This window comes from Athalia rosae, chromosome 4 (genome assembly GCF_917208135.1).
Source record: "Athalia rosae chromosome 4, iyAthRosa1.1, whole genome shotgun sequence".
In the NCBI taxonomy this organism is placed as follows: Eukaryota; Metazoa; Arthropoda; class Insecta; order Hymenoptera; family Athaliidae; genus Athalia; species Athalia rosae.
In genome coordinates, this window is record NC_064029.1 from 2,883,076 (window position 1) to 2,903,296 (window position 20,221).

Sequence of the window (20,221 nt, forward strand, 5' to 3'; positions counted from 1 at the left end):
ATTAACAAATGTCTCCCTGTATCTCCTCTTGAAGCCAGCCAGTGTTACGGATCTACCTGTAACTAAAAGTAATTCTCTAATTCTTTACATCAAGGGTTGCAATGATATTCGATGAAAGTGCACGTCATTCGTACAGACTGAACGTTCAATTGTAACTTCCAACCTGTTTCGAAACCTGTCAAAATTCCGTATATGCACATTAGGCACTTCAATGGTTAAAATTTTTCAAAATTATTCCGTAACATGATAAAAAAAAAGATTTTCATCCTAAACTTTCAGTACCAAATCAACTATAACGTGATGAAACATGTCGGATAAATGGGATGATAAATTGACAGAAAGGTTTCTGACTTTGTATCGAAAACACAAATGTCTGTGGAATCCATATTCATTTAATTACAGAAATTGCGCGGATAAAAATGAAGCCTTTAAAAGCGTTATACAGGAATTGAATAGGCCTGGAATCGGATTAGCTCAATGTTTGAAACAGATCGAAGTTATAAGAGAAAGGTAAAGTTCAAAGAGCTGTTTTCTTTGCTTGTAAAGAGTTCAGAATAAAATTTGTCGTAGGAGCAGCCTTATAATTAAACATAGTACGACGTAATAAAATTTACCAATTTAGTTATAAAAAAGAGCAGCTGAAGGTGGAAGGCAAGTTAAAATCTGGGAAGTTGTATTATTCAAAACTACCATGGTTCAATCTTATGTCGCAAATGTTGAGTGAGGTGATTACCGACGAAGAAAAATTTAATAAAAATCCGGTTGGATACATACCTTGCTTCGTGGAGAAAATTTCCTCAAAAAATAGTCCGAATGAAGATCACGAGGCATTCTTTTTACCAGAGAAATCCCCCAACTCACGTACGTGATTAATTTTGTTAACGAAGGAAGAGGAAAAAAAGCGATTACAAATAATTTTCAACTGGTATCGTAGTTGCAGGCTTGCGAACACCTTTCGACGTGAACCGTAATACTGATACTAACGCGGATAATCTTTGGAATAAATGTCCATCCTGTGGATGGGCAGAGAACAAAAATAAGAAATCCGGCTTCAATGATTCAAATAGATTTTACAACGTCACAGACAGTGAAATTGAATTTCCAACCACCGATAATGGGGTGAATACATCGGGTCTTCTACCTACCCCCAAAACTATTTCGTCCCAATTGAACGTTGCAAAAGATAGAAAAAAAGTTCAACTCAACGCGGTTTACCGCGAGAATCACCCGTGTAATGTAGAAAAACTACCAGATATTGAATTACCGTCGAAAGAAAATCGTTCCAATTGTTCCTGCTGGCTCGATGTAGGGTCACAAAACAATTTTACCTCCATTCGAAATCAACGGCAAGAAAGTAATAAAAATCAATCTCTGGAAAAACGCCCCACAAATGTTCAGGAGGATCGAAATAATTGTTACGTCAATGAACCAGAGTCAAACGTTGATTCGTACCGAAAGACGGTCAACAAAAAATCACAGAGATCAACTGAATTCGAAGATAACGGATCAGACGAACATAATAATGCGGATAAATATGAGTTTAGCTCGCAGTTCAAAATTACTATTCCCACTTCTGAAGCAGTGGATGAAAATCTTGAGATCACTGGCTATGGAATTCGCGTAATGACTCAACAGTTATCAAACTACTTGTTGCATCCCCCTTGTGCGGCGTCAAACGTGGCTGATAATCAAAACGGTAAATGCGATAGACAATTATGCCTTGCAAAAAAATCTGGAAACTTTGATCCGGTGAGGTATACCAGTATTATAAAGTTGCGAGTCAATCGTAAACTGAAACGATCGTCCAATGAATTTCATGATAAAAAGCGTTCTCACACGAAGCATAAGAAACATAAATCTGAAAACGGGAAAAAAGATTGCTCGTCAGAAGTTGAAGTTCCGCGCGAATCGTTGCCGAATAAAATAACTCAGACTGAAGCGTGTTGTGAAAATCGAACAATACAGACTTTATACGTACCAGAAATATGCAAATCAAATTCTTCAAATATTATTTGTGTGAAAGGATGCACCGTAGGTCAGGATTGCCCAGTTTACAGGACACCCGCAGATTACGCATCGTCGTGTGGTACGAATTATCCCAACGAAGCTGCAACGTTGACGGAAAAATTCGGAAGTTCATTAATTAATGAATCTGGATCATCTGAAAAAAGTCAGGGTGAAAACCCAGCAGTAAAACATATGATTGCAAATATTCCATCCCAGGAAAAGTTCAATAATACCAGAACATTCCTAAATGTGATCGTAAAAATATTAGAGGCTGATGACACGAAGGAAAGTGCTGCAGATCTGCAAACAACGTTGAATTCGATGCTCGATAGATTCGAAAGAATTTCAGACCGTACTGCAGGGGAAGAACGTAATGCTGAAATTAGTGGACGGGCGATGAACAATGATCATTCTCGCAGCACACAGTATCAAAGTTTTACCCCAAGGGATCGACGTGCAGATGACGACTTACGAGTAGCCAATCCTGTCCTAACATCTGATCATTTCTTTGATTTACCCACCGACGAAACTTCCATGTTTGCGCTTCCGGGTGAGGTGCAGAATAAGGTGGCGAATGGAACCAGAGTAAACTCAGGATTTGTAGTCGAAAAAAGTGAGGTGAAAAGCAATGAGGAAGTTAACAAGCCCAATAGTCCATCTCCTGAATTATCAAATAACGCTAGAAACACCTCTATTGCTTCAATCGATACAAATACTGATTTTGAGAATGAAGAACCCATCGCTTCGTCGTCCAGAAAATTTGAAGAACGTCCAACTTCGAGTCAGTTGACGAAAGACTTTTTGAATGTTCTCAAATACACTATGAAGATGGACGAGACTTTGAATTCCACGGATTATACAGGCATGTTTTACCGAGTCGATAGACAACTTGGCGATGAATTTTACATGTCTTTCGTAATTAGTGATCGGTTAAAATTTATGCAAAAAATCTTTACTTTACATATCCTCGTAACTCTAGGTAACAACTAGTGCTGTCAAAAGTCAAAGGAATTACCCAGCCCACGTCATTGGTACGTTTTAATTACTCAATCCATTTATATTCACATACGAGGATCACAAATATGCGATATTTTCATTCGTTTCTTATGCTTGTTGCAGAAAGGACTGAGCCGATTGAAACTGCAACTCTAATGAATGTTTATGTAAAAATCAAATATCTGTTCCCTTTGTATTATGACCGTAATTTTACAACCGAGTGTTATCCCGCGATCAATGGAATATCAAGATATCCTGTAAGGCTACAAATAAGTGTAGGTATGTTAATATGTTTAACATACCTGCGCAGATTGTGCAAATAATTTCCCAATGAACTATCCTCTTCGATACATCAGATTGAAAATTTTTTAAATTAGAATTAACGATGCTTTGTTTAATCTATTGATTGAAATAAAGGAAATGCCAGACGACATGTGTGTCAAGTGTTATTTTAGTTTTTTCGGTAATAAATTCAGATCAGTGTTGGAAAAAATAATAATAGAAATTTAAAAAAAACACGAGTAATTACAGTGACAGGATTTGAAACATGATACATCGGACTCGCGAAACTTGACCGGTGATCGATTATCTAAAAAAAAATGTCTAGTCAGTGGAGCGAGGCGAAACTTTTCAAGTTCTTAAGACTCTATAAACGGTATGAATGTTTATGGAATCCCTATTCGCCTGAATATGCAAATCGGGGCATAAAATCTGTAGCGTTTTCTAAAATTTTATATGATATGAACGAACTCGGATTAACCGTTGATAAGTGCTTGAGCGAAATAAAATATATTCGCGACACGTACAAACGAGAAAGGAAGAGATTGCAGAGTCTTACCGATTTAGGTGGTCGTGGCTATTCAAAGTTTTTGTGGTATCCGTTAATGAACAGTATGCTGTCAAAAATTATCAAGGATGAAGAGAGAGTGGTAGGAAAGATAAAACTCACGTACTTACATATTTAGATGTGATGAAGTAGAATAAAAGAATCATAAATTTTATTCAGAATGCTGCCGCGTTAGGAGATTCCTCAGCTTTAGTTGCGGTGACGAAAAATTTGTCATTCGATGCTGGAGAACATATAGTTCCGTGGAACAGATTGAACGAAGATGTGACGATGTGTCCATATTTATCAGATTCAAATCACGGAGACTATAGTTATGATCCCGACAATTTTTCGACTCCGAACTGTCCCCATAGCTTCGAGGGTGTAAACGAACATATAAGATCCTGTCCAACGTGTGGATATTTAAACAACAGCAGTTATAACTGTTTTTCAATTGGTCAAATTAGTTATCGTTTACCAAGAACTTCGCGTAATTATAGAAATGGTATATCGGATATAAATTCGGCGGTAAAAATCTCCGAATCCCATCAGCCATTACCCAATCGTGGATATGATATGCCTATGATTAAAAGTGTAATTCCAGAAGAATCTGAAAATCAGTCTGAAAAATCATTTGATGTGGTACAATACAGAGCTTTAGCTGTTTACAATGACTGCGAAAAGGAGAATTATTCCGATAAAAAAATAAAAGTTGAACAAGAATCCACCCCCGGAGTGTCTGCGGAAAAGGCGAGAATTGAGAAAAAGAAATATCACACACAACTCCAGAATACATTGAGAGAATCGCAAAAAAAAAATAAACGTAATTTAACGAAAATGGTTCTAGATCTTATTCAAAATGCTTCGAATAAGCCATGCGGTACAAAAAGGAAATCACAGGAGATGTTGATCGCAAAGAAGGTGACTAAGATTTTACAAGCAATTGTGAATGAGGAGGGATTCAAATGTAAAAACAATAAATCGGCGATCAAAAATTCAGAACGAAAAAGTCCAAGTGGGTCGAAGCCGTCAGACAAAATAATCTGTCGGTGTGATCAAACGATTGAAGAGATACCGGCTCAGACTAATTATACTTCAACCGATGAAGAAAATATAAATCTAGCTAAAAGACCCACACTGTCCTGCAAAGGAGGATCGAGCAATGAATTTCATTCTCGAACCATCCAAGCAATACAAGAACAAGAGGCAGTCGATATACCCTATCAGAAAACACCATCGAAAGTGAAGTCCCAAGAATATCCCGATGTGATTTCCGTTAACTCAGCATCAGAAACGATCGATTCTGTTGTAACCAAAGTCACAGACTTTTTAGATGAGACCCTACATCAGAAAGGGTTTGTAATTGAAAGGGAAAATCTCATCGAGCGGAACAGTTCGGTTGTCGATTGGAGTGATGATATGGAAATGAATAAAAAAGTTATCAAAAATGAGGGAGAATGGAAAACGGAATTGAAAAATATAGTGAATAAGTTGATTCGGGATAAGAAAGTTAACAATTCAGTAAGATTTAAAATTAAAACAATGCTTTCACTAGCACCAAATGGAGCGAATGAAGGTCGAGTGCAATTATGTACGATTACAAGACCACCGATGCAAAATATTGAACCTAGAGACATCCAAATTGGCGAAAATAAAATACTGAAAGAAAATGAAACTGGTGTAGCTACTACTTCAGTGGATTGTTAATGCGAACCGTTTAAAGTGGACAAAAAAATTTCTGCAAATTTCGAAGCAGCAGTTTTATTGGGTACGCCGGCATGGACACAAGCACCGGATATTGTTGAGAAAACCTCGTCACTGAATAAGCAAAGTTGTTGCGATAATTCGTGCAAAGAAACGAATGACAGCCACATTTTATTCCCAGTTGAAAAATCTGTATCGATATGTGATACCGAACTAAATGCTGCGTTACCACTGAAGGCCAGAAATAATTGCGTCGAAACGACTACATCAAATAATTTTGATGAAAAAGAAACATTTTCAATTTGTGGGATACCGAGAAATATTTCGCAACCCTGCGAGAAGAATTTACCTGAAAAAACTGAATCAATGTCATTAGAAACTTTTCTTAATAGAACAGAATCGGATTTACTGCAAGTAACGAATCCTGCGATGTTTAAAAAATTATTCGATACGTTAAAACGTTTGATTAGTTTTATGGAGAGAATCCAATATCAGGATTGCTGTAGTTCGATAGAAGTACAGACAGAAAGTCCAGCCGATTCTGGAAATTTAGAAATACTTCGAGAAAAGAACGAAATTGATGAATACCAAGATAATATCGAATCAGGGTTTTCTGAAATGACTAAATGCCACAGACCATGCGAACCTCTTCCAGTAAAATTTGATGGTAATAATTATAAGGAAAATTATACAAAAATCATACCTGAAGTCAAAAACGAAATTCCACAAAGTGGAGAGACCACTGAGGACGTGAAGTTGGAAGTCGTACGTTCAGAGGAGATCTCTTTTGAAAGTCAGTCGAAATATCTATCAGCGGAAAAACTTATTGTTAGCAATCAAGATATCCCATGCGAAATGCGCTCTACAGACTGTCGAAATCCTCCTCTATCTAATGCGGATCTTCAGAGTGAAATTCGAGAGGAAATCACGAGCAACTTGCTGGACGAAGCGAACCATTCCAATGATGAAATATGTTGTATTACCGACAAAGTAGCTGCGAGTAATAGCTGTAACAGCGATACAAATGATAAAGCAAGTCTGGTAGTAATTTCACAATCATCTCGCAATGACGAAATTGATCATTGTTGCCAGGAAGACTCAGAAGTTGATTTAGATACTTTTGTCAATACAGTCGCAGCTCAATTAAGGGAGTTGACCACAGGTATATCAATATGCTTGTATCATTGAAACTTGTCATTATCTATTTGATGTCAACAAGTTGGTAATATCAATAGCTGGATTCCTGAAATTCAATGTTCGTTTTTCAGAAGCAGCTCTGCGATCTCAACAGCGTATCCAAACATTAATCAGTAATAGTCGTTTGGAGTCGGAAAGGAATATGCAGCATCGATGAATCGTTCACCATCCCTTGGATTTGGTTCTAATATTTCACTGAAATAGATCTGATGAAAATAGTAGAAAATGCACAGCCAACTTATTCTGCTACGTTCTTTCTGATCGAAATGATTCAGTCCCCCGTTCAGTTAGCCCCAACAGATTAAATTTTTAATGTAACATATTTTTTTTGGGTAGAAGTTTCAAAAATTTACTTCCTTGATTCAGTTCCATTTGCTTGAAAAACCATGAAAAATGTTCAAGAAAAATCTGTGAAAACAGCTAGAAAAACTAGTCAGTTTTTAATAATAGTAATACTCAGATAAGTTATGTTAACTGAACGACTTTTTTTCAATCTCGAACAGGCCGGGTTGAAGCAAACGCAGGCGGACCAGGCGAATTTTGCTGCCCAAAATTATATAGAGAAGATATATGGACGCCACAGCACTTTAAAACGAATGTTATGGATTGGTTTCTTGATATCGCGGACGCGGAATTATTATGTACATGCGAAGAAACTTCTTCCAAAACTTCAAACGATACCTGCAGCGTTGAAAAAAGCTGTACAGATCATCGGGAAAACAGCTCTACAGACATTGACAGCGAAAATAATCAATGCGTAGATGTCAAGTCTTCGTATTCATCTGACGCATATTGTCAGTGTGGTTCAGGTATAGAGGATGAAGAAATGAGAACTTATGATGCTCAATATTCAGGCAGCAGTGGGTCATCAATTTTATCATCGTGCACTATCTGCTCCAATGCGACATTGTGTTCAAACTGTAAATTGTCTTCTTATAAAGAAAACTCAGATCACAGATTAGATAATCAAGTGAGTTATCTAGTAGTTGAACAGGGGTTTTCTCGTACATGTTGATTCGGAAACTCATACATAACTTGAATTTCTTACAGCCTGATCTAACAATATGTAAGAAATGTGCTGCAGACAGAAGGCCGAAGACAGAAGTGCATGAAGACGTGGCATATCATAAAGATTCTCAAATGCTAGATCTTGATAAATACTGTCATTATAAAGATTGGGATACCATTTATCGCATAAGAACTCAAATTCCGGATGATGAACAAATGATACAGGTGGATAAAGACCAGTTGATGATGCGTGGTGAAGACGTACCACTAAAACTAGAAAGACAAGATCATCAAATAACTGAAGCGGATAGAAACATATTTACAGATGCATATAAGCCACTTGAAACACGGAAAATCAGTTTGAACAGTGAATATAGATGCGAATACGGCTTGAATATAAAAATCCATCAGCCACAACATTATTCGTGTTAGGATTCGAAGATAACGGGTCATAAGCCCATGCAACTTATGTTATGAACAAATGCTATGTGAGAAACTTAATAGGGTTGGTATGGGCTGAAAATTTGCAATTATTCCGCTTCTTACCTTCATTAGGTCTTGATAAAGAGTTTTTTTTATTTGATTTTATCATGATGAAAACATTTTCATACTCGACACACTTTGCACTAACATACAATTCACTCTGTATTTGAAAATATGTCTCATGTGTTATCATAATTATTAATGTATTGCATTGATTATCATTAATTATCCGATATCGATGGAACAACATCGATGGATGACGACGGCATCATCATTGATGTCTACATGATTCTTTATAGATACACAAATTCGGGAATAAATTATAAAGCAGATAGAATGAACACGGTAAAACACCATAATTTTATACGTTCGAAAAAGTAAAATTTCGATAATCATCACTTTAATACGCTCCTTACGAAATCGCACCCACTGCGTATTCGGTAGATAAAAATTTGAGCGTACAAAAATGCAATGATTCAAGTATTACAATAGTAATATACGTGAATTATATCAGAATGTGCTTCTGGTTACAATTTAAATGGTACAATACGGATAGTATGATGACAAATAATAAAATTTTATCTCTCAAATGATCAACTTGGATATTTACAATAATGATGTGAATGTTAGCTGACTTCTGAATGATGATTGTCATGCTAGTCAGGTGATTAGTCCACACCACTCATATGAAATAAGAAGTAAACTATCTTTACTAGGTAAAAAGAAGCGAATGAACTTGTCAAAGCGTAAAAAGGATTGCTGTAAATTTAAATAGTTTTAGTTAGAAAATGAAATCAGAATACAGTAGAATCATCTATATCACATGCAACGACTAGTTTTCAGCATATGAGTGGTGTGTTTTTGTCTAATAAATTGCTGATGAATTTATGTTTTACATAATACTGCACAGAACCCTTTTGCAATGCAAGTTGTAAATACTTCTGCTCTCATCCCGTTGTTAGTAAAATAAATAATTGATTGTACTTTTATTTCGAAAAATTCTCAAATGTTACGTTTTGGGAATCGAGTTATTTGACTAGCTTGCGTTCCTATTATTCTCTTTGTCGTATTTTTCACATCAGTCAATAAAGAATCAGTTCGATTTTTCGTTGTTTTTCTGGAAATGAATAAAAAACTGATTCAGTTGATTATATTACCATATGAACTTTTTTACTTCATCTTGATTCAAATCCATTAATCGGTAGACTTACTTTGAGTTTAGTTAGTTTTCTTGGAATCTGCTTTTTCATCTTTAGCTTGACCTCGTCCAAGTAATTTTGCCAGTGAATCCCAAATTCCTCCCATGAAGAGAGCGCAAAATAGATTTTCAAAGGGTATGAAAGGATCATGGATACCCAGTAAAATAGAAGACAGCTGTCAACAGAAACGAGAAAACTTAGATTTGCTATAACAGTATTGGGCAATAGTTTTTATATACCTTGAAGTAAACGAAGAATATAACGATGCCGAAGTAAACGAGAGCATGAGGTGCAGAAATGATGTCAGTTTTTTTATCAAGTACAAAGATAATGGAGGCTACCATAGATGCTTTTGTTGGGCTGTGAAATAAAAAAGACAACAATGTAAAATTATCATCCATTCAAGAAACAAAAGTAAGATTTTTTAAAGTAATACTATATGTAAATATGGAACTCACAAACTGGGTTGCATAAATTCCATTGCCGTTGGTGTCCAAACTCCACGAATGAGACGTTCAAACAGTTTAGTAAATCCAGCTCCATTACCTAAAAAAAAGTTTGAGATAAATATTTTGTATGAAATGTAAATTGATCTCACTGCTATACCTTTTAGTGTTCCAATGAGAATCATTATAAGATATGCATTAGGATAAAGTTTTCCTGCATGTGTCACACCATCATACACCTTTTTACACCTGAGGATGAAATCAATAAGTCAATATCTCTGTACAAATTTTGTAATTCTTCATTGCAAAAACGTAATAAAAATTTCATTACCTATAGATTTCTTTCATTGCTGAACAGACGATTTTTACTGGCAGGAATTTCGCTACTTTGTATCCAATATCAAATGGAGTATAAAATATTACATACCTGGTAATATAAATTGGTATTATTTATGCATGTAGGAATAATATAAGTAATGACTACATGATGTGTAACTCACCAAACGACAGTAGCAACAACTAATTGTGGGGTGTTTTTGAGCGGGGCAAGAATTGGCTCTCCAAGTAAACCATTGCAGAGCATGCCTCCGGCAAAAACAACCAACATGGTAGACAGCCAGCATGATAGTGGGTGTTTTCGAGAAAAAGCTTGTGCTCCTATGAAAATAATAAGTGAATGGAAATTGCTTGAATAAAACCAAAATAAAGTCTATACAATTATAATATCTTCAAGTATGAGTTCAAGTAGTGCATTCTTCTGGAATGCAATATTCGAAGCAGGTCGATTGAATCCCTATAAGTACAGTTGTGCTCTATTCTATTCAGAACAAAATTGTCAAATGTAATTCAGTTTTAACATCATACAGAGCAAGGCTAAAAATAAGATACTTTGTATAGCCAAATGATGTGTAACTGGAATAATGCTTTGAATAGATTATATAAAAATTGTGATCTGCCGTTTGATAATAAGACTTTCAATTTATGATTACCATGATAAGATAAGTAAACTCACAATCAAATCAGATAGCCAATCATATGATATTCAAAAGATATGTATGCAAAATTCACACCACTGTTGTGAAAGATCCTTTACCATTGGCTAGGTAGCGTATTATTTCCAAGCTCTTTCCTACATCTTACAAGTAGGTATTTATAACATTGCTACATTTAATCTAATCGGTCGAATAAGCAGTTGTGTCACAAGCTGATTTTATGCCGTCTTTGCTTGACTGCATATTACTTTCCAACCAAATGAATATTGGTTCCAAGGAATCGATTGACATAATCAAACATTGCTTACAGATTTTCAAGAAAATTGATTCAATCTGAGCTCTGTAGTCACAGACTATTTATAACGGAAGAATGGTTGAAACTGAAAATTTTTTTTAGTAGTAGTATATTAGATTTAAACGGATAGCGAAACTGAAAAATCCAAAAATAATCCTAGGATTCAAAGGGCATCTTAGTTAACAAAAAAAATGATTGAGCTGGATACTTTGATTTAGGTATCATTATTTTATATATGGTATTTGTTTCCAGATGACCCTGATCATTTGGTGGCACATTATGGGTAGCTTGGGAGCAACTCCTACATTCCATACCAGAATAGAATGGCTAGGTTCCCTCGGTTAACATTGGGATACGTTAATATTAATTGTTGTTTTAGCTGCCAAGAGTCCCTAACAGAACACGTGTGAACACGTGCCAGACGTCTGTGATTCTTTACTCGCCAATACCCAAATTTTGAAAAAAAGAAAAGTATTACACAGACCTCCTACCATCACACAACAAAGAATATTCAGAATGTAATCAAACTCACAAAGTGGAAAGTAAGATTTATTGGCTATCAAGAATAACAATGAAACTAACGATTCTTTTCATTGATATTATAACACTACTGATTCAAGGTCTTCAACATTTTTCTTTTATTAGAATTCAGCCAAACTAAAATTAAAATTTATATTCTTACGGACTACATTACCTATTATAAATATGTACCTTGGCATCAAAATAAGCAATTTTATTATATGAGGATGCGAGGTAATAAAACTAATCTTATGGAGCATGACGTGTGCCCATAATGGATAATTAATACATAATATGACCTAATTATAAGTAGGAGTAAAATGTCATAATTATTTTCTAAAGTGATTGATGCTGGCAGTAATTGATCGTTATAATGTGATAGAAAAATAAAACAGTACACGACTTAATCAATCCCTAGGAATATCAAACCTTGATTCAAATATTAGATTACGTTCAAGGTGGAAGAAGCTTTCTCTGAACTATGAAATTGATTGTGCTGTAGATAATTAGGCGATTATTTTGAACGTGCAATGTGAAATTTAATCTGGAACAACTATTACATCCGGTAAAAATGTATATATTTATACCTAGATGCGTGCGCGAGGCTACGTATTTATAAAATATACATACAAATCCAATGACACAGACCTCAAAGACCCATTTAGAAACATTATGAGCAGAGTCTCAGTAAGATAATTCGATTAAAAAAAATTCGAGGTGAAAAGTTGAATGCATGTATTTTTAAGCAGGTATAATGCATTGAATCCTAGACAATAAAATCTTGCGTCATTTATGGGTCAATGACCGCAGAAGTTTGGATAAATAAAAAGTAAAGCACGGTATGTAAGTACTACGTCGGATGAGATCTAGAACCTCGCAGGATTTTAAATATAGAATAGGTGGGCTTACCGGGTCCTAGGTCTTCTCTGACATGCAACGCGCACAGAACACAGTGTGCAATGTCAAAGTAGGGAAACATTTTTAATTTTATGACTTGATTAGCCATGTCGAGAAAGGCTTCGGGATCCATGATTGCGAACTTTGAATTTCTTCTTACAGCCCGATTCGATACAATTTTTCAGTTCTGAAGATCAGTTAAATAAAAAAAATTTATTAAAAAAAACACCCGAGCGCCCGCGCGCTGTCGCCCAAGCTGCCACTTATGCCGTCTGCTGCTGCGGTCTGCTAGTCGTCGTCTGCTGGTCGTCTGCTAAAAAATAGTTCTCGGTTTTCATCGTGACTCCACGCAGCTGGCAGCATAATCGCTTCAAGTTGATATGGGAATGGATCCAAACACTGATCTGAGGCAGATAAAAAAATTGATGATATTTTGTAAGTGTTGTTTGAATCGCGCTCTACGATAAAATATTTGATTGACGTAATCATTGCTATTACCTTTCATTTAAAATAATTAATTTTCTACCGGCCATTGCTGATAAATGTATCTTCCACGTATGCGCAATAGGCTCAGGGATGAATGATGGTCACACGCAAGGTTTACGTATATCGTGCTGCACGTATACATAGGTAGGTGCTCTTGCCACTGCAGGTGAATTCTGCAACGAATTACTGCATGGAACCGCAGCAGTCGCTCCACGCGTTGACTGAAGACCCCACGGTAGGTCAGGTGCTCACCGGTTCGAACTTTGAACTGTGGTGCTATTTAACTTTTTATATTTATGCAGTATTATTACTCCAAATATACATTTTGAAATAACTGCATCAAACAGTTGGGATTAAAAAAGTTCTGTAAATACTCAATAGTTTTATCTAACGTTATGCACACCTTATTTGAATTTTTAATGATGATTGATTTCTCATTCAATCTGGTAAAAATTTAATTATTGCATACTACATCTCAGCCGTTACTTTTTATTGCTATCAGGAATATATTTGGTGTAAAGCCGCTGTGGTTTTTTATCTGATTGTGATACCATGATTGATGTTGCCTTAGTGAACTTTGCTTTTCCCAATGCTTATCAGCCTATACTACACGTGAATTTTATTGTAAAGCTGTGACTGGCTTGATGACATAATTAATTTTGTATTGTAGTTAGAGATTCACCTGTGAACGATTTTGACGTTTCGTGCAACATATTAAATTAGGACTTGATTGGACATGGAAATGTGATACTCATTATCTATTTATCAACAACATTCCACTAGCAAAGTTTAACATTCAACTTGAAATATGGTAAGTAGAATCAGTATAACTATCAATTGCAACCCAGTGGATAGGTTAATAGATTCACCTTCTTTTCAGAGTGATGGAGTCAGACTACGTATACACGTCCCAAAAGGGACGTCAGAGGAAGTATTATACTCAAAGAAAAGAATATCGAAGTCAAACACATCGCTGAGAGAAACACAGCATCTATTATATTTGTTGCTATGTTTACTAGGAGTGTCTTTAATAGTAATAGTCATGGAGAAAAAATTACCAGAGCCTCTCCTGACAGACAGCGAAGGATTATATCCTGAGAAATTTGTGGCTGAGAGAGCAAAAAATAATTTGGTGAAGTTGACTAAAATGGGCCCCAGAGTCGCAGGGAGTTACGAGAACGAAGTTGCTGCTGTAAATTTTTTGAAGACTGAAATTCAAAATATCATGCGGGATGCACACAATAATCACGAAATTCAACTTGACATTACTCGACACAGTGGAGCATTCACATTAACTTTTTTGGATGGAATGACCAATGTTTACCAGAATGTTCAGAATGTTATTGTGAAAGTTGGTTCCAAAATAAAATCAGAGCATAGTTTGTTAGTCAACTGCCATTTCGATACATTTCCTGAAAGCCCTGGTATGTTTTCATGTAATAACTCAGTGTGAAAAAAATTGTTGATGTGTTTAAAAACATACCACTGCTACTTACTCATCCTAGGTGCTTCGGATGATGGTGCTGGATGTGCCGTTATGTTGGAAATGCTGAGGGTGATAGCTCACAGTCCAAAGATTCTGAAACATAATGTTATATTCCTATTCAATGGTGCAGAGGAGAATCTATTACAGGTTTGTAAAGCACATCAAATTCTGCCTCTACGGAAACAAGAGTAAATAAACAATACCAATTAAACAGTGAATAATAATTGACTTGATTATGATAGGCATCCCATGGCTTTATAACACAGCACAAATGGGCAAGTGAAGTGAGATCATTCATAAATCTGGAAGCTTGCGGAGCAGGTGGCCGTGAATTATTATTTCAGGCTGGTCCAGACAACCCTTGGATCCTAGAGGTGATTAACAAGAATATTATTTTCATATTAATCCATTGATTCTGTATCTCTAACTTCATGTTAATTAATTTCTAGATTTATTCTGAAACAGTTCCATATCCTTATGCTTCTTCATTGGCCCAAGAAATATTTCAAAGTGGCATCGTCCCTGGAGACACTGATTTCAGAATATTTCGTGATTTTGGAAAGGTTTCTGGTGAGTGTACAAACACCCTCACTTCTAATACATTCAATGGAGGTTTGTAATTTTCTGAAGTTATAATTTATTGAACAGGTGTTGATTTCGCTTGGTCAACGAATGGCTATGTTTATCACACAAAGTTTGATAATGTCGATCAAATACCACTTGGCTCTCTGCAAAGAACTGGTGACAATATGTTGGCATTGGTTCGAGGAATGACGGCCGGTCATTATTTGTCAGACGTGATAGTCCATCATCAAAAAGGAAGCTTGGTATTTTTTGATTTCTTGGGTGCATTTGTGGTCAGGTGGCCAGAGTATCTCGCAAGTACTATCAACATTGCGGGTATATTGACTGGACTTTATTCGATATACCTCAACATGGAAGCTGCTCGGAAATCAGGTAATTCAAATGAAATTATTTTTCGTTTTGAACTGTGTGAATTCTAACTTTAATTTCTCAATACTATTCATGAAGCTACGTGTGTTTCAGATGTCAGTCATTCGATCTACATCAAACAATTAGCTGTGAGCGTCTTCACTGTGATCGGTTCGATAATTTTTGCAATGGTCTCTGTGACAATTATTGCTGTTTTTCTAACGCAACTTGGAAAAGTTATGAGCTGGTATGCCAGGCCAGCCTGGTTATTTTTTTTGTACATATGTCCAACGGTATTCACGTCAATGGCCTTCATCTTAGCCATAGCTAGATCTCAAAAAAAGGTAGGCCTAGATCTTATGGATTTCAGATATAGCTCAGCTTTATCTGTGAATATAAATGTTTTAAACTGTATTTTCAGAAAAACATCACTCCATTGACACTTTATTATTTATATTTTGACGCTTATAATTCATTGTGGATAGCAGTATTGTCCATATGTGTCATACTACGTATCAGATCCGGTTTCATACCACTGCATTGGGTAATATTCCCGTCAATCGGTAATATTTTGAGAGAAAAGTTTTTCAGTAACTGGAGGGGTGAGTCAATGAATCAAAGATTCGAAATATTTTCATTTTTTTTCACGCGTTCTAGGCAATAATGAATTCGTTATACTTTCTTTTAATAATAGACGGCAAATGGTTGGTGTACCACATGGGTGTGATAAGTTTGCCGTACATACAATCATTTTACCTGGCTCTGGGGGCATTGTACCTTTTCATTCCGATCATGGGACGAAGTGGAGCTGGTATTAATTCTGAAATCGTTATTGCGAATATGATATCATTTCTGTTCAGTCTCCTATTCAGTTTCACGGTACCGTATAAATCTATGCTACGAAATTTTTAATCTCCACGTACTATATCTTGTCCCTCGTATATGTTACGAAAATTTCATTTGTATTGCAGGTACCCTTAGTACTTGTTGTTGAAAACGCAGGCAGGGTAATAAGTATCATGATCGGGATTTTCTTAATAGCAGTCAGCATACTAATTTTAACACCACTAGGTTTTCCGTACAGTGGCGATCCGCTGGCACCAGCTCCAGCACGATTTATGATTGCAGTGAGTATTACACACGTATCTATCTTGCCTCAGTTATATACCCATACTTCATCATTTTGGAAAATAACAAAAACAAACATTTCTCTGATAGCATACGCAAAGACAATATTATAACGAAAATGGCACACTGCGACATTATAGTACAGGATATTGGATGGTGGATTCGGATGTAAACAGCCCACGCAATGTGGAAACGATCATACCTGAAGTAGGTACCGCAATTGGGACCATAGAAGATTGCAAAGCTGAATTGTATTGCGGGTTACCGTACTTGATGCCTGTCACAACGTTCTTATGGTATGTTTTAGATAACTTTACTTAAAGCTAAACTCAAATCAGTTTTGTTTTACATCAACTATTTATTTGTCAGGAAAACGAGTTGGATCCCAGGTCCAGCACCGTTGATAAAAATACCTACAACGCTAGAAAGAATCTCCAAAATAAAGAAGGGTAATATTTTGAGCTTCACCTTCAACGTCACAGGTAATTCATTATCTTTCAAAATATCTAGAACAAACGTGACTTGTGTGTTATTCTACATTGCTGGCTTCAAATTTCAGGACCAGATCATATTGGTATAATGCTATCACCGTATGAAGGCGTACATCTAAAAAAGTGGAGTGTACTAAACGATCCACCACTGCAGGGCCCTCATTGGAATAATCGAGAGACTTATTTCATATATTATGCCTGTTCATCTGACTGTGAACCTTATAGTTTCACAGTTGATTTAGAAGTGGGTATTCCGATTGATGCTGCAAACAAATTTGAACTTATATTTGTAATTATGCTTACCTCTTTATTTCAAGGTGCCAGAAAATCATAGAGAACCGTCTTTGACTATTGCGCTGTGCGGCCACTTTTTACACGGTGAAAATCAGAAATCCTTGAGGTTCAAAACATTCCTGTCTCAATTTCCCTCTTGGGCGGCAGTTAATCCTTGGACTGCTACCTATACGTCTTGGATATATTAGTGGTGAACCAAATCTGCAATGGGTTTGTGATTAACAATTATTTTACATACCTCTAAAAAGTATTATAGGAAAAACACGATATTCATCAGCAACGAAATCAAATTGCTAATTTAATATCGATAGGTTTCTACAACATGATCATAGACATATATCACAATCTTCGTGTATGTTTGCTTAAATCGTTTGCAACGTTATATTTTATACGTTTAATTCGGATATTATAACGTCTCAAGCGCGTTAATAATACTGCCATTGCATTGAATAAAAATTGAAAGTTATTAGGAAAATAAAACATTTGAGTTAGGTGTGGTATGGGATAGTGAACTCAGGAACTTACGATTGAATTTTTTCCACAGTTTCCATTTAATTTGGCGTGATCCTTTCTCTTGCATGGATAACATTATGGTAGCACAAACATAATGCGCAATGATAATATTATTTATTAGTTATTAGTTCTGTTATCACTCGACTGATGCTTATATGCATGTTGCAATTTATTGACATCCTCGCACAACTTTGAAAGCACAACTTTGGAATATAACAGTTTCCCCCAACTCGTTTTCAACATATCACCTCAAGCTCCAAAACTTTGAAAAAAAAATCGGACGAAAAAGAGGATTAACAGAACACAAGTAAAACGTTGGCTATGCGTATCAGTGCAATTTGTTACTATATACATACAATGTTTGTAGACAGTTTCGCCGATCATTACTTTTCAACTATCAAATACGAAATAACAAAAAAAAGCAAAATGTCTTCGGAGCTTTAGAAGTTGAAGCTATAGTTTCCGTCCGGTTTCTTTCGCAGCTTTGTTGCCGATGAAGACAGCATTGATTACTGATGAAGACAGTGCCGTATATATTCATATATACATACATTTTACCTATGTATAAGTTTAATTATAAAGTGCCATACGATGAATCGACGGACCTAGATTACAAAACGAGAGTAGCATATCAACTAAAGCCAAAATATCATCGGATTAATTCATAAAGTTAATTGTTATGCATATAATCACTAAGGAATTGTGCAAATTGAATAATTGCCTAATAGTGTAAAATAAAAAGCACGCCCGCGAATAAAAAAAAAGATCCAACCCGTGTTGGAAGCAAAATAAATGGAAAATGAATTTAGATCGAGTATTACTAACAAAGTATTTCAAAGTCTGAAGAGAGATGATTACTTGAACTTCGTAAATATAATTATAAAAGAGCTACAATAACTATGAATTAATTATACGTATGTATGTATGTATACATATTTATGAATGAAAAATTCCATTGCGATTAACAATATTGGTGATGATAGTAATAATAGTAACAACGATAAATCAAATACCTAATAATATTAAATACAACAATAACATTAGTATAATAAGAACGATATCGGAAATTGCAACAATTACAATAATAATTATAATGCGATTTAATAATTAAAAAAAATCATATTAATACTAATTATGATAATAACTTTTGATGCCTTTTAGTCATAGTATATGTGAAATCGAATAATGCATTAGAGGAATTATCAGGATAAATTCGATACACCTATATCATTATTATACATATAATTCGAAATTGCCTAGTAAACATACAATAACAAGTGGTATCTACAATTAAGATTATGAATGAGTAAGACAAAATATAACGTCCTCAAAACTCGCCGCCTGACGCCTTCATAATATAACCAATATAACTAAAAAAAAAAAAAAATGTTTCAAATTGCGTTTATCTAAAACTTTAACATAATCGTATGTTTGATAAGTTTTTTTTGGTGATTTTTCAAAGAACAAATCAAACCGCCCTAGATTCTATAGTTTAGGATATTCATTTTCCTGTATCTGATGCACTAATTTCCAGCAATAGTGAACAGCATTATGGTAGTTACTGCTGTCCGCATGCGGACGTTACATTTTTTGACTGTTACATATTGTTGCTAAATATGATTGTGACTATTTCTGGTTCATCTTTCCTCCATTTTCTTCTTCTTACTCTCCCCTTCTTCCTCAGCTTCTATACTTTCTTTCGCTCGCTATCTCCGACTTTATATCTAACGATCGAATTTATTCATCGACAAATTTTCATCGATTTACATGAAATTTTGCTCATAAACGTTATTGACACTAACGCATAAAGCAGGGTTTTAGTTTTTAAAGTTGAGTCTTTTTTTTCGTTTTGTACGTCAATTTCGTATTTTTTGTTGTGTTTTACAAAATAATATATAAAACTCAAGTGATATACTGAAACTTCAGCACAATTCACGGTATGGTATTTCTATCGACGATTAAATACATTTATTATGTTCTTTATATTTAAGAAAATACTTGATATTTGTTGTGCGTATCGTTTAAAAACTGGAAGGGAATGTAGGGGTTTGTCGAATGTTATTGTCTATATCCAAAAGTGTTCAAGCTCCGTTTTTTATACACGTTGTATATCACGACCATTTCTGATATGTACTATTACAATTATTTCCGACATTATCAGTGTAATATTGTTCGGTTTCTTTCGTTATCCAAAGAATTATAAAGAAGTAATGTAAGGCGATATACACACAGTGTATATGATGATTGTTATTTCAAAAATTGTTGGCAAAGTAATAATTGTAATATAAATCGAATGGATGATGTTACTTTTTTCAATCCTT

General features: G+C 35.3%; 5 protein-coding genes across 8 annotated transcripts; 4 read left to right on the top strand and 1 right to left on the bottom strand.

Moving 5' to 3' along the window:
- Nucleotides 1-70: 70 nt before the first annotated feature.
- On the top strand, nt 71-4,538 carry LOC105690245. Of its 3 annotated transcripts, XM_012407881.2 has the most exons (5): nt 71-510; nt 623-861; nt 935-2,869; nt 2,987-3,038; nt 3,127-4,538. In XM_012407881.2, the coding sequence occupies exons 1-4, from the start codon at nt 308-310 to the stop codon at nt 2,995-2,997; spliced, it is 2,388 nt and encodes a 795-aa protein (XP_012263304.2). In that variant the 5' UTR covers nt 71-307; the 3' UTR covers nt 2,998-3,038; nt 3,127-4,538. The 3 variants fall into 3 exon arrangements, with proteins under 3 accessions (XP_012263304.2, XP_048509820.1, XP_048509821.1); XM_048653863.1 differs by having other exon boundaries at nt 935-3,038; XM_048653864.1 differs by having other exon boundaries at nt 941-3,038.
- Nucleotides 4,539-5,542: 1,004 nt separating this feature from the next.
- Nucleotides 5,543-6,936, top strand: LOC125500604. Its single transcript, XM_048653874.1, has 2 exons — nt 5,543-6,695; nt 6,802-6,936. Exons 1-2 carry the CDS (start codon nt 5,900-5,902, stop codon nt 6,885-6,887), a joined length of 882 nt encoding a protein of 293 aa, XP_048509831.1. The 5' UTR covers nt 5,543-5,899; the 3' UTR covers nt 6,888-6,936.
- Nucleotides 6,937-6,945: 9 nt separating this feature from the next.
- On the top strand, nt 6,946-9,204 carry LOC105690289. The gene is made up of 2 exons (XM_048653877.1): nt 6,946-7,700; nt 7,781-9,204. Exons 1-2 carry the CDS (start codon nt 7,332-7,334, stop codon nt 8,168-8,170), a joined length of 759 nt encoding a protein of 252 aa, XP_048509834.1. The 5' UTR covers nt 6,946-7,331; the 3' UTR covers nt 8,171-9,204.
- Nucleotides 9,205-9,432: 228 nt separating this feature from the next.
- LOC105690290 (trimeric intracellular cation channel type 1B.1) lies at nt 9,433-12,717 on the bottom strand. The gene is made up of 7 exons (XM_012407972.3): nt 12,582-12,717; nt 10,367-10,523; nt 10,198-10,293; nt 10,027-10,115; nt 9,879-9,966; nt 9,660-9,780; nt 9,433-9,595 (listed from the first exon to the last, which is right to left on the bottom strand). The coding sequence occupies exons 1-7, from the start codon at nt 12,700-12,702 to the stop codon at nt 9,440-9,442; spliced, it is 828 nt and encodes a 275-aa protein (XP_012263395.1). The 5' UTR covers nt 12,703-12,717; the 3' UTR covers nt 9,433-9,439.
- Nucleotides 12,718-13,725: 1,008 nt separating this feature from the next.
- Nucleotides 13,726-20,194, top strand: LOC105690288 (endoplasmic reticulum metallopeptidase 1-like). Of its 2 annotated transcripts, XM_048653862.1 has the most exons (15): nt 13,726-13,866; nt 13,936-14,479; nt 14,561-14,688; nt 14,784-14,915; nt 14,991-15,111; nt 15,190-15,498; nt 15,589-15,818; nt 15,896-16,076; nt 16,169-16,353; nt 16,446-16,601; nt 16,693-16,898; nt 16,972-17,084; nt 17,162-17,337; nt 17,411-17,597; nt 18,383-20,194. In XM_048653862.1, exons 1-14 carry the CDS (start codon nt 13,864-13,866, stop codon nt 17,573-17,575), a joined length of 2,649 nt encoding a protein of 882 aa, XP_048509819.1. In that variant the 5' UTR covers nt 13,726-13,863; the 3' UTR covers nt 17,576-17,597; nt 18,383-20,194. The 2 variants fall into 2 exon arrangements, with proteins under 2 accessions (XP_048509819.1, XP_012263393.2); XM_012407970.3 differs by having other exon boundaries at nt 17,411-20,194.
- The last annotated feature ends 27 nt before the right edge of the window (nt 20,195-20,221 follow it).